Genomic DNA, 18,624 nt, shown 5'->3' on the forward strand with positions numbered 1-18,624 from the left:
CAGTGCAACTGACTCCCTTGGGACGTAATGGTCTCTCCTTCCTTGGAGGTTTATCAGCAGAGGTTCTAACGAATCATCAACTTGCTTCCAATAAGTTGCAAAGGGAATGTGCTCTGCTATTTATCACTAGCGTGAGTGAGGGGGGATAATATCAAAAAAATATGTCATTTCCAACCTTCCTTAACATTCCCACAATGTCAAGAAGACATATTCAGATTGGCACATAGGTTTCACACACACACACACACACACACACACACACACACCCAAAAACAAAACCCTGTTCTAGAAGCCTCCTCTCCACCCAGTCCCATCAGACTCAGCCAACGTTCTCCCTTCCAAGTTCCTTACCTTCCCTGGTGGAACTTGGGGGACATTGTGGCAGGGGCTCACGGTCGAAGGCTTTCAGCACCTCTGAAGCCACTTCCACAGCATAATCCTCATCACAGTATGCAAGAAGCAGTTCTGTGAGCTCCCAAGCATTTGCTTTCTTCAGCAGTTTCCTGGGGATACTGACATAGCCTTCCTTGACGGGGAACATGCTGAGATCCTTCTTGAACTTCTTCAGATCTGACTCCTTCAATGTATTCAGTGTGACCAGCAGGCATATTTGTGTAAACTGCACTGTGGTGATTATTGATGTTAGTAGAAGTATTGAACAGAAAAATCCAGCACTCCTACATTCCCCTTCTTTTCCTGTTGGAGCACATTGAATATTCCCCTTCTCTTCCCGTTGGAGTGCTTTCAGACTGGACTAAGTAGGGAAGGGCTGTGGATTTGTAGTAGATCACATGCATGCAAAGGATCCCAGGTTTAATCCCTGGAGGATCCAGAAAGGGCTTGGAAAGATTCCTGCCTAAATCCCTGGAACGAACTAGATGGACCCAGTGGCCCAATGTGCTCTAAGGCAGCTTCCCATCCTTCTAGCCTCTCAGGTGATTGAAGGAGCTCAGCCTGGCCCAGAAGAGAGAAACTGATCCAGGAGGGTTTGAAGACTCTCTTAACTTACAGGCCTCTTCTCAACTATTTGCAGGCTTCTACATTTATTTCCCACCCTGTTTCTGATCTTCCTTCTTCCCCGGGGGGGGGGGGGGACGGGGACGGATGCCGTGTAGTGTTTTGCCTCAGGTGCTAACATGTCTTGGGCCAGCCCTGGTTCAGATGGAGGGCAGAGGGGTGTGGGAAGACGCCACCTCATTTTACACAGGGAAGATTTACATCCATCATTCCACTCACTTTCACCCTGGACCTCCACACCCCCCCCCTGGAATTTGGGTCCTTTCTCCTGCTCTGGAGGGTAGGACTCAGGCAATGGCTTCAAGTTGCAAGAAAGGAGATTCCAGCTAAACATTTGGAAAAAGATTCTGACAGTAAGAGCTGTTCAGCAGTGGAACAGACTCCCACAAGAGGTGGTAGACTCTCCTTCCTTGGAGGTATTTAAGAAGAGGTTGGCCATCTGTAATGGATGCTTTAGCTGAAATCCCTAAATTGCAGATGTCCATTGCGGTCCCTTCCAACTCTTAGATCCTATGATTCCTTGGAATGTTGCCCAGGAGGATATGCGACTCTCCTGCTCGAAAGGTTTCCCCACCCAAGGACGAAGGCAACCATGGGAAGGAGCTGAGCTCTCGGTACTGACAGAACCCGCGAGGTGTCAGCACCATCAGCCGGATCGAACCCCCTCCCCGCTCCCAGTCCCTTACTTAGCCAGGTGATAACCGAGGGATCGTCCATCGGCGGATTGTAGTCCATTGCCTGCAGCACCAGGGCCGTCACCTCCACAGCATAAGCCTCTCCGTAGTAGCTGAACAGCAGGTCTACGAGCTGCAAAGGCATGGCTTCCTTGAGCAGCTCCTCGGAGATTCTTCTTCCCTTGACCGGGAATCTGAGCAGTTCGCGCTGGAATTTCTCCCACTCCCCTTCCCCCTCCTTCAACTCCTGCAAGACGTCCAGAAGGAGGTACCTGGCGGATTGCAGATTCGGGTACTCAGGATTTAAGAAAATGAGGGCACGCATGTGATTTGTGGAAAAGAAGAACTTAGTCCCCATTGCGCTCATTCTCCGCCAGAACCAGCCCAGCCAAAGCCTCGGCCAGAGAAAAACCTCAGAAGATCTGGAGACTGTGCCAAGGCAGAGAGGCAGGTGGGCCCGATCCCCGGGCCAACTCGCCGGGAAAGAGAGAGGCCTGGCCGGTGGGCAGCAGGAAACCCGCTCCGAGAGCCCCGTCTCTTGCCCTGCGCGTCGCCTTCTTTTCCCTTTGGCGAGGAAACTCTTGGAGATCCTTCCCTCCGGCAGCAGCAGGAGACTGGAGGGCGGGGAGGGCGGAAGGGGCGTCTTTCCAGCAGAACTTCAGCCCTGCGTTGGAAGAACTTGGCTGAGCGGTTCTCGGGGGAAGACCTCCGAAGGCAGCCCTCGCAAGATTTGCAGGGGCGCTTTGGCTGCAGGACGGGGGTAAAGAGAACCCGCTCTTGCTCTCCCTTTGCGCAGGATCTGAAGCCGGGAGGAGCGGCGAGGAGGCAGAGCAGGAAAATGTGGGGGCGCGCAAGAAAAACCTGCTCGTCCTTTGGAAATCTAACGCACCCCACCCACAGAAAAGGAACCTGTGATTTTGTTCAGGGTGCTGGGACATGTAGATCTCTCAGAGGTGAACTATGGTTTCCAGGATTCTTCCTGGGCTTGGGCTTGAAATGCGTGCCTTTTGGCACTTGTGCTGAACTCTCGGAGGCTAGTTTCTAAGGGCGGCAGCTGAGGAGACTGGCACAGAAAAACCAAAGAGCCCACCGGAACATTTTCCACACACACAATCACACACACAGCGTGGCAATCGAGCGCACTGGAATATAACAAACCTAGGCAATGAGTGCTTTTATTTTTTAACTGCTTGAGGCATAATCCTGCCACAGAAACTTTCATTTACTTGCAGCGTGGCAGCCAAGATATTAAACCTGGTGGGTGGGGGTCAGGAGTACCAACTTGAAAAATACATGGGGGGGGGGCGGAGCGGGAGAAGCCCAGCCCTGCATTATCGATCACATGAGGCGATGCACACACTGTCAGTCTGCATTTCTTAGTGCAGAGACTATTGATATGATGTGTAGAGATCTTTCCTATTCTACTTAATTCAAGAGGGTTCTGGAAGCTTCTGTGTGTGAAAGAAACAAGCAGAAGTTGAAGTCACCATGATTACTATTTCTCTCCCTTTTGAATGTTTGGTTATCTGCTCATCCAAGTCTTCAATCTGGTAAGGTCACTGCTGTTTCTTTCTCCTACAATTTTTACCCATAACCCTCAATCTGCTTTTCATCCTCAAAGTCATGGGTTTTTTTCAAAGATTTACACATCCTTCATATATAATGCTACTCCTCCACCCTTCCTGATTGGTCAATCCCTACAGTCCAGTCATAAGTCTCATCCCACCAGTTTCAGTAATGCCTACCAGGTCGTATTTGCCATAATGGATAAAAAGCTCCAGTTCATCTTGTTTGTTTCCCATGCTCTGTGCATTATGGAGAGACAACTGAAACCATGAGTTCTTCTCTGCAGCTGCTTCCTTCCTGCAGTTTCTTGCCCTTTAGCAGGTTTCTAGAGCATCACCTCAGTTTCCTGTGACTAAACTAATATCTTTAGTCAGGAGATACTTCAGCTGAGATTCCTGCATTGCAGGGGGTTGGACTAGATTACCCTTGGGGCCCCTTAAACTCCAAGATTCTATGATTCTAGCCAGATTCACCCACCCAATGCTGCAGATTTTGCATACAAAAGGGTTGCAACAGGTAACCGGCCCACTTATCCCAGTAATTAATATCCATTTTCTGCACCCACAACTTGTCTGCAGACAAGTCTCAGACCTGAATGCAGGACCTCCACCTTCTCCCAGAAATAATGTGAGGAGGGGAGAGAGGAGTATCATCAGCATCTTCTAGGGCTGGAGGAAATCTTCTAGGCCATCTGGCCTGATGCAGAAAATCCAGCCCTACAGCATTTTCAACAGGTGGCTGTCAAGAGTCTGCCTGAAGACTTCCAGCAGGGGTGCCAACTTGAAAAAATATGAACAGGTTGCAGATTTAACATATAGAAGAGAACAAGAAGAATATATCACAATATGTGGTACACACAAACCTTTTGAATGTCAATGACTGTCAACTTGGGGGGGTCACATATTTTATGAGGGGGCAAAGGGTCCTTGGCCACTAGGAACTGGCTCCTATGACCTTCAGTGAGGGAGCTCCCCACCCCAGGAATTGGTTCCATGAAACCATATGAGAAATTTCCAAATAAAACTCTTCCAGCAGTTTCATGATGGATCTCTGCAGGAGCCCACAAGCCCAGTGCTCATATACGGATTCATCCATGCCTGATCTTTCTCCACCTTGCTGCCTACAAGGAAGAGATCACTGGCCCAGCCTTTGTTTACAGTAACCTGCCTGAAATCCTCATGCTACCAGGAAACTTTATTAGCTGGGTTGGTAGGCATAAAACTAAAGTTCAAAGTACAATGTAGGGCAGATGTGAATCATAGAAATATAGAGTCCTTGTGCCCTGGGAAGATGTTTGCAGAAACACTTTGGAGGTTCATACTCAAGATCTACTGATGCTGAGGAATCACCATGCTATAATCAGTCAGGGTGATTTCAGAGGGACAGGCATGCTACAAAGGGGAAAATACAAGCCTGGGTTGAGAAACCAAGCACCCCTATTTCTCTTTCTGTGTTCCACCACATTATATTTAACTCAACTTAGAATTCCTGCTGTTGTGGGTATTTTCAGATGGTGTGTCATGGCACCCTGGGGTGACTTGAGGAACATTCAGGGGAGCCGTCCTTTCATTAACTTGCAACCCTTATCTTCCTGCATATTCTCTCTCTCTCTCTCTCTCTCTCTCTCTCTCTCTCTCTCTCTCTCATTCTGAGGAACATTCAGGGGAGCTGGCAACTTTAACTTGCAACACATTACCTTCCAAAAATAAAACAGTGACAAAAAAAGAGGGAAACACTTTTGCATGACTGTTTATATTCTGAAAATCTCCCCCCTCCAAACAAAAATCCTCCCCAGCTTCAGTAACTAACAGTTCCTTAGTTTTGCACAGAGGGCTTGAGAAATACAATAAGGTAACAAAGTAGCTTGGTGGTGATGGTGGGTGGGTGTCCACCCTATAAAGAGGGTTTTAAAAATACAGTGGTACCTCAGGTTAAGAACTTAATTCATCCTGGAGGTCTGTTCTTATCCTGAAACTGTTCTTAACCTGAAGCACCACTTTAGTTAACGGGGCCTCCTGCTGCTGCTGATACGCCGCTGCATGATTTCTGTTCTCATCCTGAAGCAAAGTTCTTAACCTGAGGTAATATTTCTGGGTTAGTGGAGTCTGTAACCTGAAGCGTATGTAACCCGAGGTACCACTGTAACCCTGAAAGTGAGCGGTGTCTTTTGTGTTTCTCACTCCTTCTACCCTCAACATCACCCCCGCTTCTTCTCTAACTCTCCCCCCAGGCAACCCCCTCCTCCTTAACAGTCAGCCAGCTTTATGGGGACAGGGAGAATGTTGCAGGAAAGGATCGTGTCTGCATGTGTGTCCAGTGCTGTGTGTTTCTTGCTTTCCTTCCGCATGGTAACAAAAAAAAATCTGCTTCTGATCCTAATCTTGTTTTGCCCTCTCCATGCCCCCCACCCAACCAAAGGGAAGCTGGGCTGCCATGTGGAGTCCATCAATTTGGCCCTGCAGCGCATTGCTTGGCTTCCCACCGACACATGCCTCCCCACTTACATCTGTGCCAAAAATAGCGCTGAAAAGGGGTGGGATGGAATGGAGAGATTCCCCAGTACGTGTGCCTTGTAACAGAACCCCAGCGTCAGTGGCTCCCATAGGGGAGCTGCAGAAAGGATGAGTGGCTGGACAAGGAAGCTGTGGACTCAAAAAGGTTGAAAACCACTGGGAGATGAGAGACACAGGAAGTGAGGAAAGTGTATGGAACTACTTGGACCAGCAACAAGGAATTGTCTTCCATTCGTGTAGAGCAGGCATAGGCAAACTTGGCCCTCTAGATGTTTTAGGACTACAATTCCCACCATCTCTGCCCACTGGTCCTGTTAGCTAGGGATGATGAGAGTTGTAGTGCTAAAACATCTGGAGGGCCGAATTTGCCTATGCCTGGTGTAGGTGCTTAGACCATGAATAAAAGTGGTATGTTATGATCACAGATCCTCTCATCTCGCATAGGAGATCAGTATCGTCACAAAGGAAGCAGTGAGCCTCTGTGGAGCACATTCTGAATGTGAGGAAGCCAGGAAAGCAATTCACCCAGCAGTCTATGTGCCCAGCTCACACCCAGCTGTCCATGTTGCCAGTCATTGAAGCACCCACTACCAGGATCCCTCTGGCCTCTGGGAAAATATCCTCAGAATGTGAAACAACTTATTTGTTGATACAGGCCTGCTCAGAGAGCTAAAGCTGAAAAGTGTTTTAATATGCACTTTATTTTATAAATAAAATGCCTTGAAAGGGGTCTTGCCTTCTGCCTTCCCTTGGGGCCTCATCGCCCTTCCAGGTCTTTCACGAGGTATGGGTTTTTGGCCTTCAGTGCCTCATAGAGCATATCCTTGCACCGGAGGTCCCAGCTTGGCACAAGATTGTAGAGCTCTCGCATCTTCGCTGGGTTAGTTGTCTTGGCAGTGATTCTTTGGTATTGCTCCTCACTGAGGATGGAGCCATACAATCTATCCAGCACCGGTTCCGCTGGGGTGGTCCGTTGGATTAGCGCCTCCCTGTGCCGCTCGATGAAGTGCACGTTGGAAGAGTTTGGAAACTCCGGCCCTGCCAGGAAAGCGAAAAAGAACGAAAATCTTGCTACAGGTTCACACTGCAGGCTTAAGACTGGTTGCCCAACTCATTCCCTCCTGCCCCACGCCCTGGGAATTGTAGTTCCATGAGGGGAGGGATCGTGAACAGAGCATTACTAGTAGCTCATCTGTCTACAGTTCCCATAATTCTTTGGGCAAAGCCATAAGTGTTGAGGAAGTATAAAACTGAAATACAGTAAGTGAGAGCACTTGCAAGGGAGCCAGGGATGGGGCCAGCCCTACCATTAGGGAGAGTGAGGTGGCATCATAATATGGGGTATCATGAAACAACAGCACATTATCAGATAATTAATTTCACATAGTATTATACTCAGCTTTATATTTTATTGCTTGAAAGCCCAGGAATTGATAGCTCCTTCATTGTAGTGGGTTGGACTAGATGAGACTTGGAATCCCTCCAAATTCTATGCTTCTGTTATTGTTGTTATAATTACTGAACCCAGCTTTCTCCCACAGGGAGAGAAGAGACCATTTCGCTCACTATCCAAAAGCCATGAAAGCTTTGCCCACAAGGTCTCTGTCCTTGGAAGAAGACGAGCCTATGGAACATTGTCTCACAGATTTATGTATTATGCTTGCAGTATCACTTCATAACAAATGACAATAAAAGCAAGTAACAGTTAATATTTAAAAGAACTGACACTCAGTTTAAAACTGATAAGCTCACACTGTAAAACTTAGAGTGAGGAGTTCAAGGTCAGCAAAACCAGTTCAGCTACTGTTTCATCAGCCCTCTGTGCTCCTATTGGGAGGAAAGTGGGATACAAATACATGCAGAGAAATAATTAAAACCTGCTCACCTTGTGCTGGGTGTGGCATAGGAGAATCCATCTCCTCTGAAATGAACTCTCCTGAAATAGAATAAGAGGCAGTCAAAGACGAACCGTGACTGGTGGTCTTTTTCTGTCCTGCCTCCTAAGATATGACCCAACCTCATGATCATCCCTTGATTAAAACTCACTTTTTTTCAAATTCGCCTTCCAGACAATTTCAGGTGTGCCCTTCTTCATCAGGCAGAAGAAGAACTCGTCTTGCATTTGCTCAGCAGACAGTTCTAGGTACTGCTGCAGTTTCTCTGCATCCAGGTATTGAAACTCCAGTTCCTGTGGGAAAGAATGAAACCTTTGTAGGTGTGAATCTGGCTTAGCCCAACCCGCCATTGCAAGGGAGTCAAATAAAAGGGTGAAGAGGGATCCTGGTTGAATTTCTCCCATTCTCAGGCTTCACCATCTGGGCTCTGCAAAACCTTTCATCATATTTGTCTCACCTCAGGACAGACTGCGACATTCTTGGAAGCCTTCAAAGAGACCTGAGAGCCAATTGTCAGAGGTCTCAGAGTCACAGGGGGTTTCTCTATTCTCTTTGAATTTTCTTCACTGTCATTGACCGCCTGGGAAAGACAAATAAAGTCACATTTGAGATACATGGAGAGGAACCAAAACTAGATCCCTACAACTTTCTTGGCATTGTTACACCAGCTAAGGCAGGAGTGGGGAACCTGAGGCCCTCCAGTCAGCAAGAGTCAGGGCTGATGGGTTTTGTAGTCCAGTAACATCTGCAGAGACACAGATTCTCCATCTGCAATATGAAGAAAATTAAAGCACATGGCACCAGAAACTAAAATGTAAGGAGGAGATTCCCTGACCTCATGGGGAACTCAAGCCAGGGCTCTTGGACTGGACATCCTGAGCTATGAAGTGGCCCAGAGGTACCAGCAATCCTGGGTCCTCCTGCAACTCGATGAGTGCATGTAGGAAACCACAGAAGCCATGAAACCCATGTGCCAGCCCTGCAAATGAAGAAGGATGTTCTTCCTCAAAAGTTCATTTAGATAGCTTGTATGCATTAAGCAGAATGGAAGCCTGATTTCAGTGAATACTTCCGGAAGAAATCCATTGGGACTCACAAGGGAGGCTATGGACTGAATTGTTTCACAATTCAGTGACAACACCATTGTTTGGAGAACCAGACAGGGAATTTGGGCTTTAGCAAGCAGGTTGTTTAAGAAGTGAAAAGGGTGTGTTTCAATTTTGGAAAAATCACTTTAAAGCAACAGTGTTGGTGAGAAGATAAGTAATCCAGCAGAGGGCAACTTGTTAATTTTCTCTCTACTGGCATGTTGGGTGGAACTGATCAAGTCCAACAATTGTGCATAGTCGGAGTTAATATGATCAAGTAAATGATCCAGGCAATCGGAATACCAGAGTTGGAGGTTCCTGGTTACCTTTATTATCGAAAGGTCATTTGGCAGGAGGTACAGGTGAAACGTTGGTGTTTCCAGTCGAAGGCTCTGATAGAGCAGCACAACAGTGTTAATCTTTTGCTTAAACCACTTTTTGAAAATGACTCCAAGGGAAGAGAACTTGGGGTTTTCCAACACAGCATGGTGAGGCTCCACTCTGTCTGGTTTCTCCAGCCTCATCCCCCCTTCGACAAAATGTGCAATGTAGACATGAGAACTGTCGTCACCTGAAAAGGAGCCCAAAGGAAACATAGACAAACATGTTACAAGTGGGAAAGTGGGAAAAAATCACCATCACTTAACCCCCACCCTCTCTGTATCATGCAAGTATTTATGTTCTCATCATCATTTAAGAGGTCTATAGCATTGTTTCACAGTACTGCATGTTCTCATGGTAAAGGTAAAGGGACCCCTGACCGTTAGGTCCAGTCATGGACAACTCTGCGGTTGCAGTGCTCATCTCACTTTACTGGCCGAGGGAGCCAGCGTACAGCTTCCAGGTCATGTGGCCAGCATGACTAAGCCGCTTCTGACGAACCAGAGCAGCACATGGAAACGCCATTTACCTTCCCGCCAGAATGGTACCTATTTATCTACTTGCACTTTGATGGGCTTTCGAACTGCTAGGTTGGCAGGAGCAGGGACCGAGCAACGGGAGCTCACCCCATTGAGGGGATTCGAACCGCCGACCTTCTGATCGGCAAGCCCTAGTCTTTGTGGTTTAGACGACAGCTCCAACACGTCTTACAACAAAATACAAAGCATCACAGAAACAGTAAAATAGCAGAACATTTTGCAAAATTGAAACAAATAAGAAAAGACAATTTAGCCAGCACTACTGATCCCTAGAACCCACACCACTGGCCCCCAAACATTCTGGAAATGTCAATGGAAGTTATTCCTGTTTAAGATTCTTCCTATTATGGTTATAATGCTGTAAGGTTTTTCCCATGTGATACCTTCAAGACACAAGGAGTGAGGGACGCAAATGGCTGCCATGGCTTCTACTGCATCCACTTTAATGTTGAGCAGAGGGCCAGCGATCTGCCACTCCTTGGTGTTTTGTTCTTCCAGGTGCTTCGGCCATGAATCAAAGTGGTATGTTATGGTCACAGCTCCTCTCACTTCCCATATGAGACCAGTATCACAGCAATGGAAGAAGCCAGCCTTTGTGAAGCGCGCTCTGAATGGCACAAGGGGAAAGATGAAAGGGGAATCAGGTTGAACATGAATTGGGAGAACTTCCTCTGCTGGTCTAATTGATATTTTTGCAGGAGGTGCTTCACATGCCAAGTAAGGAGGCAAAAAAATTATGGAAGGAAAATTCTTGGGCAGGCACCACTCTGCACACTCAGGATTTTGCCACAGAGAAGCACGTTTATTATGAGGCTGCCCAAAAAGTATTCTTCTGATACTGAGAAGGTGACTTTAAAATGCCTGCGTTCATGCAGAGTAAAGCCAAGTGGTAGGATTAACTACTAATCTTCTGATTCCTGGTGTGTTGATGATACTAGAACTTCAGGGAAAATTATCATATTCATTGAGCAGGCCAGGGGTTCTACAAGCCATGAACCCATTTTGCTCTAAACCAGTATTTCTCATAGTGGGTGATCCCACCCCCTGCAGGGTGCTGGAATGATCGAGGGGGGCAGTAGGAGCTTCAGGTGCAATTGGGGGGCATTGAAGAAAAATAAGGGGGAGGTGAAAGCATAAAGAAGAAAAAAGAAGAAAATTTTGAAAAAACATATGTTGTGTAATGACGCTTACCGCAACCTGGGCACTGTTGTGAGACACTGACAATGCCTCCCCTTGATCTGATGGTTGTGCTGGAGGTGAGGGGTTTTTCTGGGTTTGGGTGAATCCATTTTAGCTTCACCCAGGCCCAGGAAGTGGATCGCAGCTTGACTGCCTATATGGTCAATGGCAGGCAGGCTGCGACACTGGCCCCACCCCTGGGGCAGATTGAACTGACATGACAGGCTTCACTCTGGTCCTCCTCATAGGTTTTTAATCCTGGGCCTAGTCCACCTCCTCATCCAGTTCTGAAAAACCATTTGTACATGATTCCTCCGTTCTGTAAGGATGCTTACCAATGTAACATGGAGTTAAAGTTGTAGTGATTATTTTCCAAATAAACACACAAAATGCGTGTTATGACTGATCAGTGGTCAAGTCCACCAGCGGGTCTTATACAAAAGTTTTAAATTGCATTTCCTTCATTGTATTTAGAGGAACATGGGTAGAGACAGCAACCATATTTGATGACTGTGAGACCCACAGAAACCAGATGCGTTCCGAGGAACAATTCAATGTAGAAACCATTCCCTGAAGGGAGAAATTTTCACGAGATCGGGGAGAGAGATCACTTACCTGTAAGCTTCACGGCCACTTTCTGAGTCCCAAAACACCTCTGCTTTTATTCTTTCTGGAAGATCCTACAATAAAACCACAATCATGCATGAGGATGCCAGAATCCTTCTCCCACCTGAAAACGGGGCGTTCTTGTCTATTTCCAGCACCGCTGTGACCATACCAAGGAGCACTGCTCGAGGCCAAAGCCACAACTAGGCAGCCGCGCCGTCAGGTTGCCGTCGTGTTCCTCCTCGCTACCCATCTGCAGCCTTCGGAACTCCCCCACTTCCTGGGCTTCCGCGCAGCGTCTCCTGGAAGTCTTCTTGGCCATCGCGCTCCTTCCCCGCCAGCCCCAGCCCAGCCAAATCCTCGGCCAGCGAAAGACCCAGATCCGGAGACTGTGCCAAGGCAGAGAGGCAGGAGAGCCAGACTCTGGTGCGCAACTCGCGGCGCCTGATGCTCCGGAGGAGAGATGCCCAGTGGAGTAGCGTGGGTTGTCAGCACCCGGGGCAAGGCAAGTGATTTGCGCCCCCTAACCCATGGATTTGCGCCCCCTAACCCGTGGATTTGCCCTAACCCCAGATGTTGCGCCCGGTGCGGCTGGCCCCCCCTGCACCCCCCACGCTACGCCACTGGAGATGCCTGGCCCGAGGGCAGCGGGAAACCCGTCGCTTGCTGCTCCCTTTGGCGAGGAAAACCTTTGAGATGCTTCCCTCCGTCCGCGGCAGGAGACTCGAGGGCGGGGCGAGCGCAAGAGGCGTCTTTCCCGGGAGCTCTCGCTCTCTTTCCCAGCAGGTTCTGAAGCAGGGGGGAGCGGCAAGGAGTTGGAGCAGGAAAACTTGTGAGAGTAAGAGAAGAACCTGCTCCTCCTTTGGGAATTAAAAAAACACACAACCCTCCCCCTCAAAAAAAAAAAAAAGGAATCCTTGAAGTTGCTTGGGGGAGAGCTGGATGAGTGTGAAGCAGCCAAACAGCTGCTCATCTAGGAGGAGCACAGAAAGGGCGCCTGCAGGACCCAGGTATTACAATAAACAATTATTTTCTTACCCAGAATCATCTCTTTGTGTATGATTGCAACAGGTAAACTCTCATCTCTATCCACCAGCCAAATGTTGCATATGAAAGGTAACTGACCCATTTTTGCCAGTAATTCATATTTCATTTCTGCACCCACATCCTGTCTGACAGCCAAGAATGCAGGACCTTCGCATCCTCCCTGAAATAATGTGAGGAGGGGAGAGAGGCGTATCCACAGCATCCTACAGAGCTGGAGGGAGTTTTGTACGCCATCTGGCCTGATGCAGGAAATCTAGCCACACAGCATGTTCAGCAGGTGGCTGTCAAGACTCTGCCTGAAGACCTCCAAATGAGGGAGCTCCCCACCCCAGGAATTGGCTCCATGAAACCATGAGAAATTTCCAGACAAAACTCTTCCAGCAGTTTCATGCAAATGTTAAGCTGCATCAGAGACAAGATGGATCTCTGCAGGAACCCACAAACCCAAAGGTCATATATGGATTCATCCATGTCAGTTATTTCTCCACCTTCCTGCCTACAGGTAAAGATAAAAGGTTAATTAACCCTTGGATGGTTAAGTTCAGTCAAAGGTGACTATGGGGTTGTGGCGCTCATATTGCTTCAGGCTGAGGGAGCTGGCGTTCGTCCGCAGACAGCTTTCCGGTTCATGTGGCCACTGGGGAAGTGGTAATTCTGTATTGATTTGTTTTGGATGTTGTATGTGATACCAATAAAAGGTTTGATGACAATGATGACTAAACCGCTTCTGGCGCAATGGAACACTGTGACAGAAGCCAGAGTGCACGGAAATGCTGTCTACCTTCCCATCACAGTGGTACGTATTTATCTACTTGCACTGGTGTGCTTTCGAACTGCTAGGTTGAAAGAAGCTGGGACAGGGCAATGGGAGCTCACTCGGATCGCAAGCCCAAGAGACTCAATGGTTCAGAGCACAGTGCCACCCTACAAAGAAGAGATCACTGCCCATAAGATGCAGTTCTTCAATGCTTAATCTTGCAATGGGTCTGGCTCTGTTTACAATAACTTGCTATCAGCAAACTTTATGATCTGGATTGGTAGGCTGAGGTTCAAAGAGCAACTGAAACTGAGGTTCAAAGAGCATCTTCACATCCTCCTACAATGTAAGATCGGGGGGGGGGGTGGAGTGACTGTGCTGTGAAGACAGGTTGCAACATTTGGGACTATTTATTTCAGGGAAAGGGCGAGTCAGAGCTGACATGACTGAAGTTCATATGGCATGGAGACAGTGGTTGGAGAAATGTTTTTCTCTTTCTCTCATATCAGGAGAACCTGGTAGCATCCAATGAAGGTTTCAGGACTGAAAAATGAAATTACTTCTCCATGCAACACAGAATTAAACGATGGAACTTGCTCCCACAAGAGGCAGTGCTGGCTACCAACCTGGATGCCTTTAAAAGAGGGTTTGACAAATTAGTGGACCGGGGGCTGTTGTTGGCTGCTAGCCACAATGGCCACCCTCTGTCTCCAGTTGGAGGCAGCAATGATTCTGAATACCAGTTGCAGGAAACCACAGGAGGGAGGAGTTGTGAGCCCTTGTGCTCAAATCCTGCTTGCTGGTTCCTGACAGGCAACTGTTAAGCAACTGCGAGAGTAGGATGCTGGAGTATATGGGGCATTGGCCTGATCCAGCAAACGCTTCTAATGTTATTTTATGTCCTTTTGTAAACCTCTAAATTAACCACTATCTCTTTTCTCACTTGACTGTTGTAAGGACAAAGAAAGCAGAACCCTGAATCAAACTAACCATGACCTTTTGTGGCAACCACACAGGGTCCCTGGACGTTTAACGGTCTAATGATCCCTGTGCCACCTCTGTGCTCGCTTCCCCGCTGCCACCAACCAGTTACACTCTGGTAAAACACTGAGTCCAGTCAGTTATTAAAAGTGAACAGAAAAAAACCAAAACAAGTTTATTTTACAAACATTAACAAGTTTATGGTTTCTCAGATAATATTCCTGTCGGTATGTTAACTTTAGTGTCTTTACCGGCCTATACCTTCCTAATACCTTCTGACTGATTATCTCAACTGTTTGACTGACTCCTCTTAACAAATTCTCTCTCACACACACACCAGGCTAGCCCAAACCACAGACTTATCTTCTCTGTCTCTTTTAACTCCAGACTGTCTTCTCAACAACTCTAACTCCTAAAAAAACCCCCTCTGTGCTTAAACCTTATACAGTTAACTCTGCCCCCTGGGTTCGCATTGGTTAGTCATTTTACAATTAGTTAACCCTTTCCCTGTGAACCCAGTATGATGTCACACACCTAGGAGGGCAAACACCACACCTATATATTGCCAGGCCTGATTTGAACCTGTTTTGTCACTTCTCCACATTCCAGGAACTAGCAACAAGTTCTCCCCCTCACCTTTCTTGGATCATACTTACCAATTTTTAACTTGCCTTTTTGGAATTTTCAGCATTTTGAGCGAGTTCTCTGGGCCGGCGCTATCCTCAGTCTGTCTGAGGCAGGTGCCTCAAGCACCACTCTGGAAAGGGTGGCATATTTGTATCTGGGTGCTGTGCCCACTCCCTGCCCCCTTGCTTGTGGCGCTGACACCTCCTACTCCCTGGGACAGTTTCTTCAGGAATGCAGGAAAGCATTCCCTCCTCGCCCACCGTTTTCCTTCGCTATTTCGTCCCCCTTGCTTTCCTGCTCTCTTCCTTCTCCCTCTGTTTTCCTACTCCATTTCACACCCTGCTTTCCTACTTTCCCTCTCTCCCCATTACAATAATCATCCCACAACACTAATCTATTTTCCCCTGCTGTTCAAAGTTCACTCACTTTATTAAACGACAATTACTGTACCACCTCCTCTCTCTGAGTGTTTTATCAAATGACCTCTCAGAATTCCATGGGCACTTTTAGACTTTTCCATGTAGGATTCAGAGAATCATAGACTTGTAGAGTTGGAAGGGACTACGATGATCTAGTCCAACTCCCTGCAATGCAGGAAGCTTTCACCCAAAAAGGGGCTCAGACCATGAGGCACAGAGGAGACTGTGGTGTCTTTATTATATTTGGTTTATTTACACATATACCGTATACAGCCTGAGCCTACTGTTCGAAGCATTACATTCCAAGAGGGTCCCTTGCTTCTCCCATAGGTGCAGCAGCTTTGAATCCAAAACAGAAATCTGCTCTCCGTTTACAGCCTTTCAGCCCACATGACTCTTTGCCCCCACTTCTTGCTGGTCACCACTAACAGACCCAAAGGATTTTTCCTCCTGTCCACATCAGGCAAACCTATTGGCCTTTGTTCATCTAACTCCCTCTGGCTCAGGGTGGGCTGCATCCAGAAGATTCTTTGCCTGGTTGGTGGCTTTCTTGATTGTCATCACCCTGCCTTTGTTTGCTTATGACTTGACCATTATCAGGCTGCCTCGTGAGTAAGCTGTCTTGTGTTATTTCCAACACTTGCTAGATCCAGGGATTTAGGGGGTTGCTTAAATACTAACCCTTTTCGGAATCCAGGGATTTAGGGGAGTCTGACCGCCTCCCTCAGCAAACTCATAACCATACATTGTGCTGCATCCATGGCTTCCTTGAATGAGGGGCTTTGCTTACCATATACAAGAGAATTTTAGTGTGGAAGGCAGGCCTGGAAATCTACTGCAAAAGTCCTCTAGAAGAATGCTATACCAGGACTGCCAGTTCTTCTCTCTCTCATACACACACACACACACACACACACACACACACACACACACACTGCCTTTCTCTTTGTCTTACTGAGTCGTTTTTAGGAAGTACTTATATAATAATAATAATATATTTATATCCTGACCATCTGGCTGGGTTTCCCAAAAGAATTAAAAGCACAATAAAACATCAAACATTAAAAACCTCCCTAAACAGGGCTGCCTTCAGATATCTTCTAAAAGTCAGATACAGTGATACCTCGGGTTAAGTACTTAATTCGTTCCGGAGGTCCGTTCTTAACCTGAAACTGTTCTTAACCTGAAGCATCACTTTAGCTAATGGGGCCTCCCACTGCTGCCGCGCCACCAGAGTACAATTTCTGTTCTCATCCTGAAGCAAAGTTCTTAACCTGAAGCACTATTTCTGGGTTAGTGGAGTCTGTAACCTGAAGCGTATGTAACCTGAGGTACCACTGTAGTTGTTTATTTCCTTGACATCTGATGGAAAGGCATTCCACAGGATGGGCACCACTACCGAGAAGGCCCTCTGCTTGGTTCCCTGCAACCTCACTTCTCGTAGGGAGGGAACTACCAGAAGGCCCTCAGAGCTGGACCTCAGTGTCCGGGCTGAGCGACGGGAGTGGAGATGCTCCTTTAGGTATAACACATACCGTATTTTTCGCTCCATTGGACGCACCGGACCATAGGACGCACCAGACCATAGGAGGGGGAGAACAGGGGGAAATTTTTTTTTCTTGTTCTTCCCCTCTAAAACAAGGTGCGTTCAAGGTACATTCACCAGAGCTTGTGGGGCTGGCGGTGGGGGGAAGCGCTGCTTTCCCCCACCGCCAGCCTCAAAGATCTCTGAAGCCTTTGGAGCGCAGCGCCCCGCTGCCCTGCAGAGGTTTGCGCGCAGCCGTCCCCAAGCTAGAGCAGTGAGACGGAGCCCTCCGTCTCGCTGTTCTGGCTTGGGAACAGCCTTGCTAGCCTCTGCAGGACAGCGGGGTGAAGGCACCCACTGCCCTGGAGAGGTTTGCGCGCAGCCGTCCCCAAGCTAGAGCACCGAGACGGAGCTCTCCGTCTCGCTTTTCTGGCTTGGGAACAGCCTTGCTAGCTTCTGCAGGACAGCGGGGTGAAGGCACCCGCTGCCCTGGAGAGGTTTGCGCGCAGCCGTCCCCAAGCTAGAGCACCGAGACGGAGCCCTCCGTCTCGCTTTTCTGGCTTGGGAACAGCCTTGCTAGCTTCTGCAGGACAGCGGGGTGAAGGCACCCCGCTGCCCTGGAGAGGTTTGCGCGCAGCCGTCCCCAAGCTAGAGCAGCGAGACGAAGCCCTCCGTCTCGCTGTTCTGGCTTGGGAACAGCCTTGCTAGCCTCTGCAGGACAGTGGGGTGCCTTCACCCCGCTGCCCTGCAGAGGTTTGCGCACAGCCGTCCCCAAGCTAGAGCAGCGAGACGGAGCCCTCCGTCTCGCTGTTCTGGCTTGGGAACAGCCTTGCTAGCCTCTGCAGGACAGCGGGGTGAAGGCACCCCGCTGCCCTGGAGAGGTTTGCGCGCAGCCGTCCCCAAGCTAGAGCAGCGAGACGGAGCCCTCCGTCTCGCTGTTCTGGCTTGGGAACAACCTTGCTAGCCTCTGCAGGACAGCGGGGTGAAGGCACCCGCTGCCCTGGAGAGGTTTGCGCGCAGCCGTCCCCAAGCTAGAGCAGCGAGACGGAGCCCTCCGTCTCGCTGTTCTGGCTTGGGAACAGCCTTGCTAGCCTCTGCAGGACAGCGGGGAGAAGGCACCCGCTGCCCTGGAGAGGTTTGTGCGCAGCCGTCCCCAAGCTAGAGCAGCGAGACGGAGCCCTCCGTCTCACTTTTCTGGCTTGGGAACAGCCTTGCTAGCTTCTGCAGGACAGCGGGGAGAAGGCACCCGCTGCCCTGGAGAGGTTTGCGCGCAGCCGTCCCCAAGCTAGAGCAGCGAGACGGAGCACTCCGCAGTGCTCCGTCTTCCTGTTCTGCCTTTGGGCTTAGCGGCGCAGCCTGCATTCGCTCTATAGGACGCACACACATTTCCCCTTAATTTTTGGAGGGGAAAATGTGCGTCCTATAGAACGAAAAATACGGTACTTAACACACAGAGTGAGTCTTTAAACTGTACAGCTTAGCACCAGCACATAGCCAAACAGGATCAGGTCCAAAACGAGTGTGAGAATTTGCAGGGCTGATTTTTCTTTGGAAAAACAGCAAATTTTAAATTTGGTTAACAAAACAAACAAAAAACAAACCCTTGAGCTGATCAGGACCAGGTCCCAAACTGATTGTACAATGCTTGCATCTGCATTTCCTGATAGTAAACACCACTCCCACCAATGCAGTCTATTGGACCAGCTGCTTCCAGTGTCCCTTGATGAAATGTGGCACTGATGCAACACGTTGGCTGGGGCTGATGGGAGTTGTAGTTTGGAACATCTGGAGGGCAAGAGGCCAGCCAAAG

At 48.5% G+C, this 18,624-nt stretch overlaps 2 protein-coding genes across 4 annotated transcripts in view; both read right to left on the bottom strand.

Moving 5' to 3' along the window:
- LOC114583248 (uncharacterized) overlaps positions 1-2,385 on the bottom strand; it is a 55,332-nt gene extending 52,947 nt beyond the window's left edge. Inside the window, exons 1-2 of the mRNA XM_077918116.1 lie at positions 1,704-2,385; positions 352-624 (exon numbers count right to left, since the gene is read on the bottom strand). Coding sequence (XP_077774242.1) covers positions 352-624; positions 1,704-2,058 — 628 coding nt within the window. The 5' untranslated portion in view covers positions 2,059-2,385. The remainder of the gene's footprint in view (positions 1-351; positions 625-1,703) is intronic.
- Positions 2,386-6,453: 4,068 nt separating this feature from the next.
- LOC114582864 (NACHT, LRR and PYD domains-containing protein 1a allele 5-like) lies at positions 6,454-12,264 on the bottom strand. 3 transcript variants are annotated; one of them, XM_077917948.1, is made up of 9 exons: positions 12,085-12,264; positions 11,631-11,918; positions 11,468-11,532; positions 10,057-10,280; positions 9,080-9,324; positions 8,123-8,245; positions 7,817-7,958; positions 7,656-7,706; positions 6,454-6,808 (listed from the first exon to the last, which is right to left on the bottom strand). In XM_077917948.1, the coding sequence occupies exons 2-9, from the start codon at positions 11,778-11,780 to the stop codon at positions 6,528-6,530; spliced, it is 1,281 nt and encodes a 426-aa protein (XP_077774074.1). In that variant the 5' UTR covers positions 11,781-11,918; positions 12,085-12,264; the 3' UTR covers positions 6,454-6,527. The 3 variants fall into 3 exon arrangements, with proteins under 3 accessions (XP_077774074.1, XP_077774072.1, XP_077774073.1); XM_077917946.1 differs by lacking the exon at positions 12,085-12,264 and having other exon boundaries at positions 11,631-11,945; XM_077917947.1 differs by lacking the exon at positions 12,085-12,264 and having other exon boundaries at positions 6,666-7,394; positions 11,631-11,945.
- Positions 12,265-18,624: the final 6,360 nt, after the last annotated feature.

Source organism: Podarcis muralis, chromosome 13 (genome assembly GCF_964188315.1).
Source record: "Podarcis muralis chromosome 13, rPodMur119.hap1.1, whole genome shotgun sequence".
Classification (NCBI taxonomy): domain Eukaryota; kingdom Metazoa; phylum Chordata; class Lepidosauria; order Squamata; family Lacertidae; genus Podarcis; species Podarcis muralis.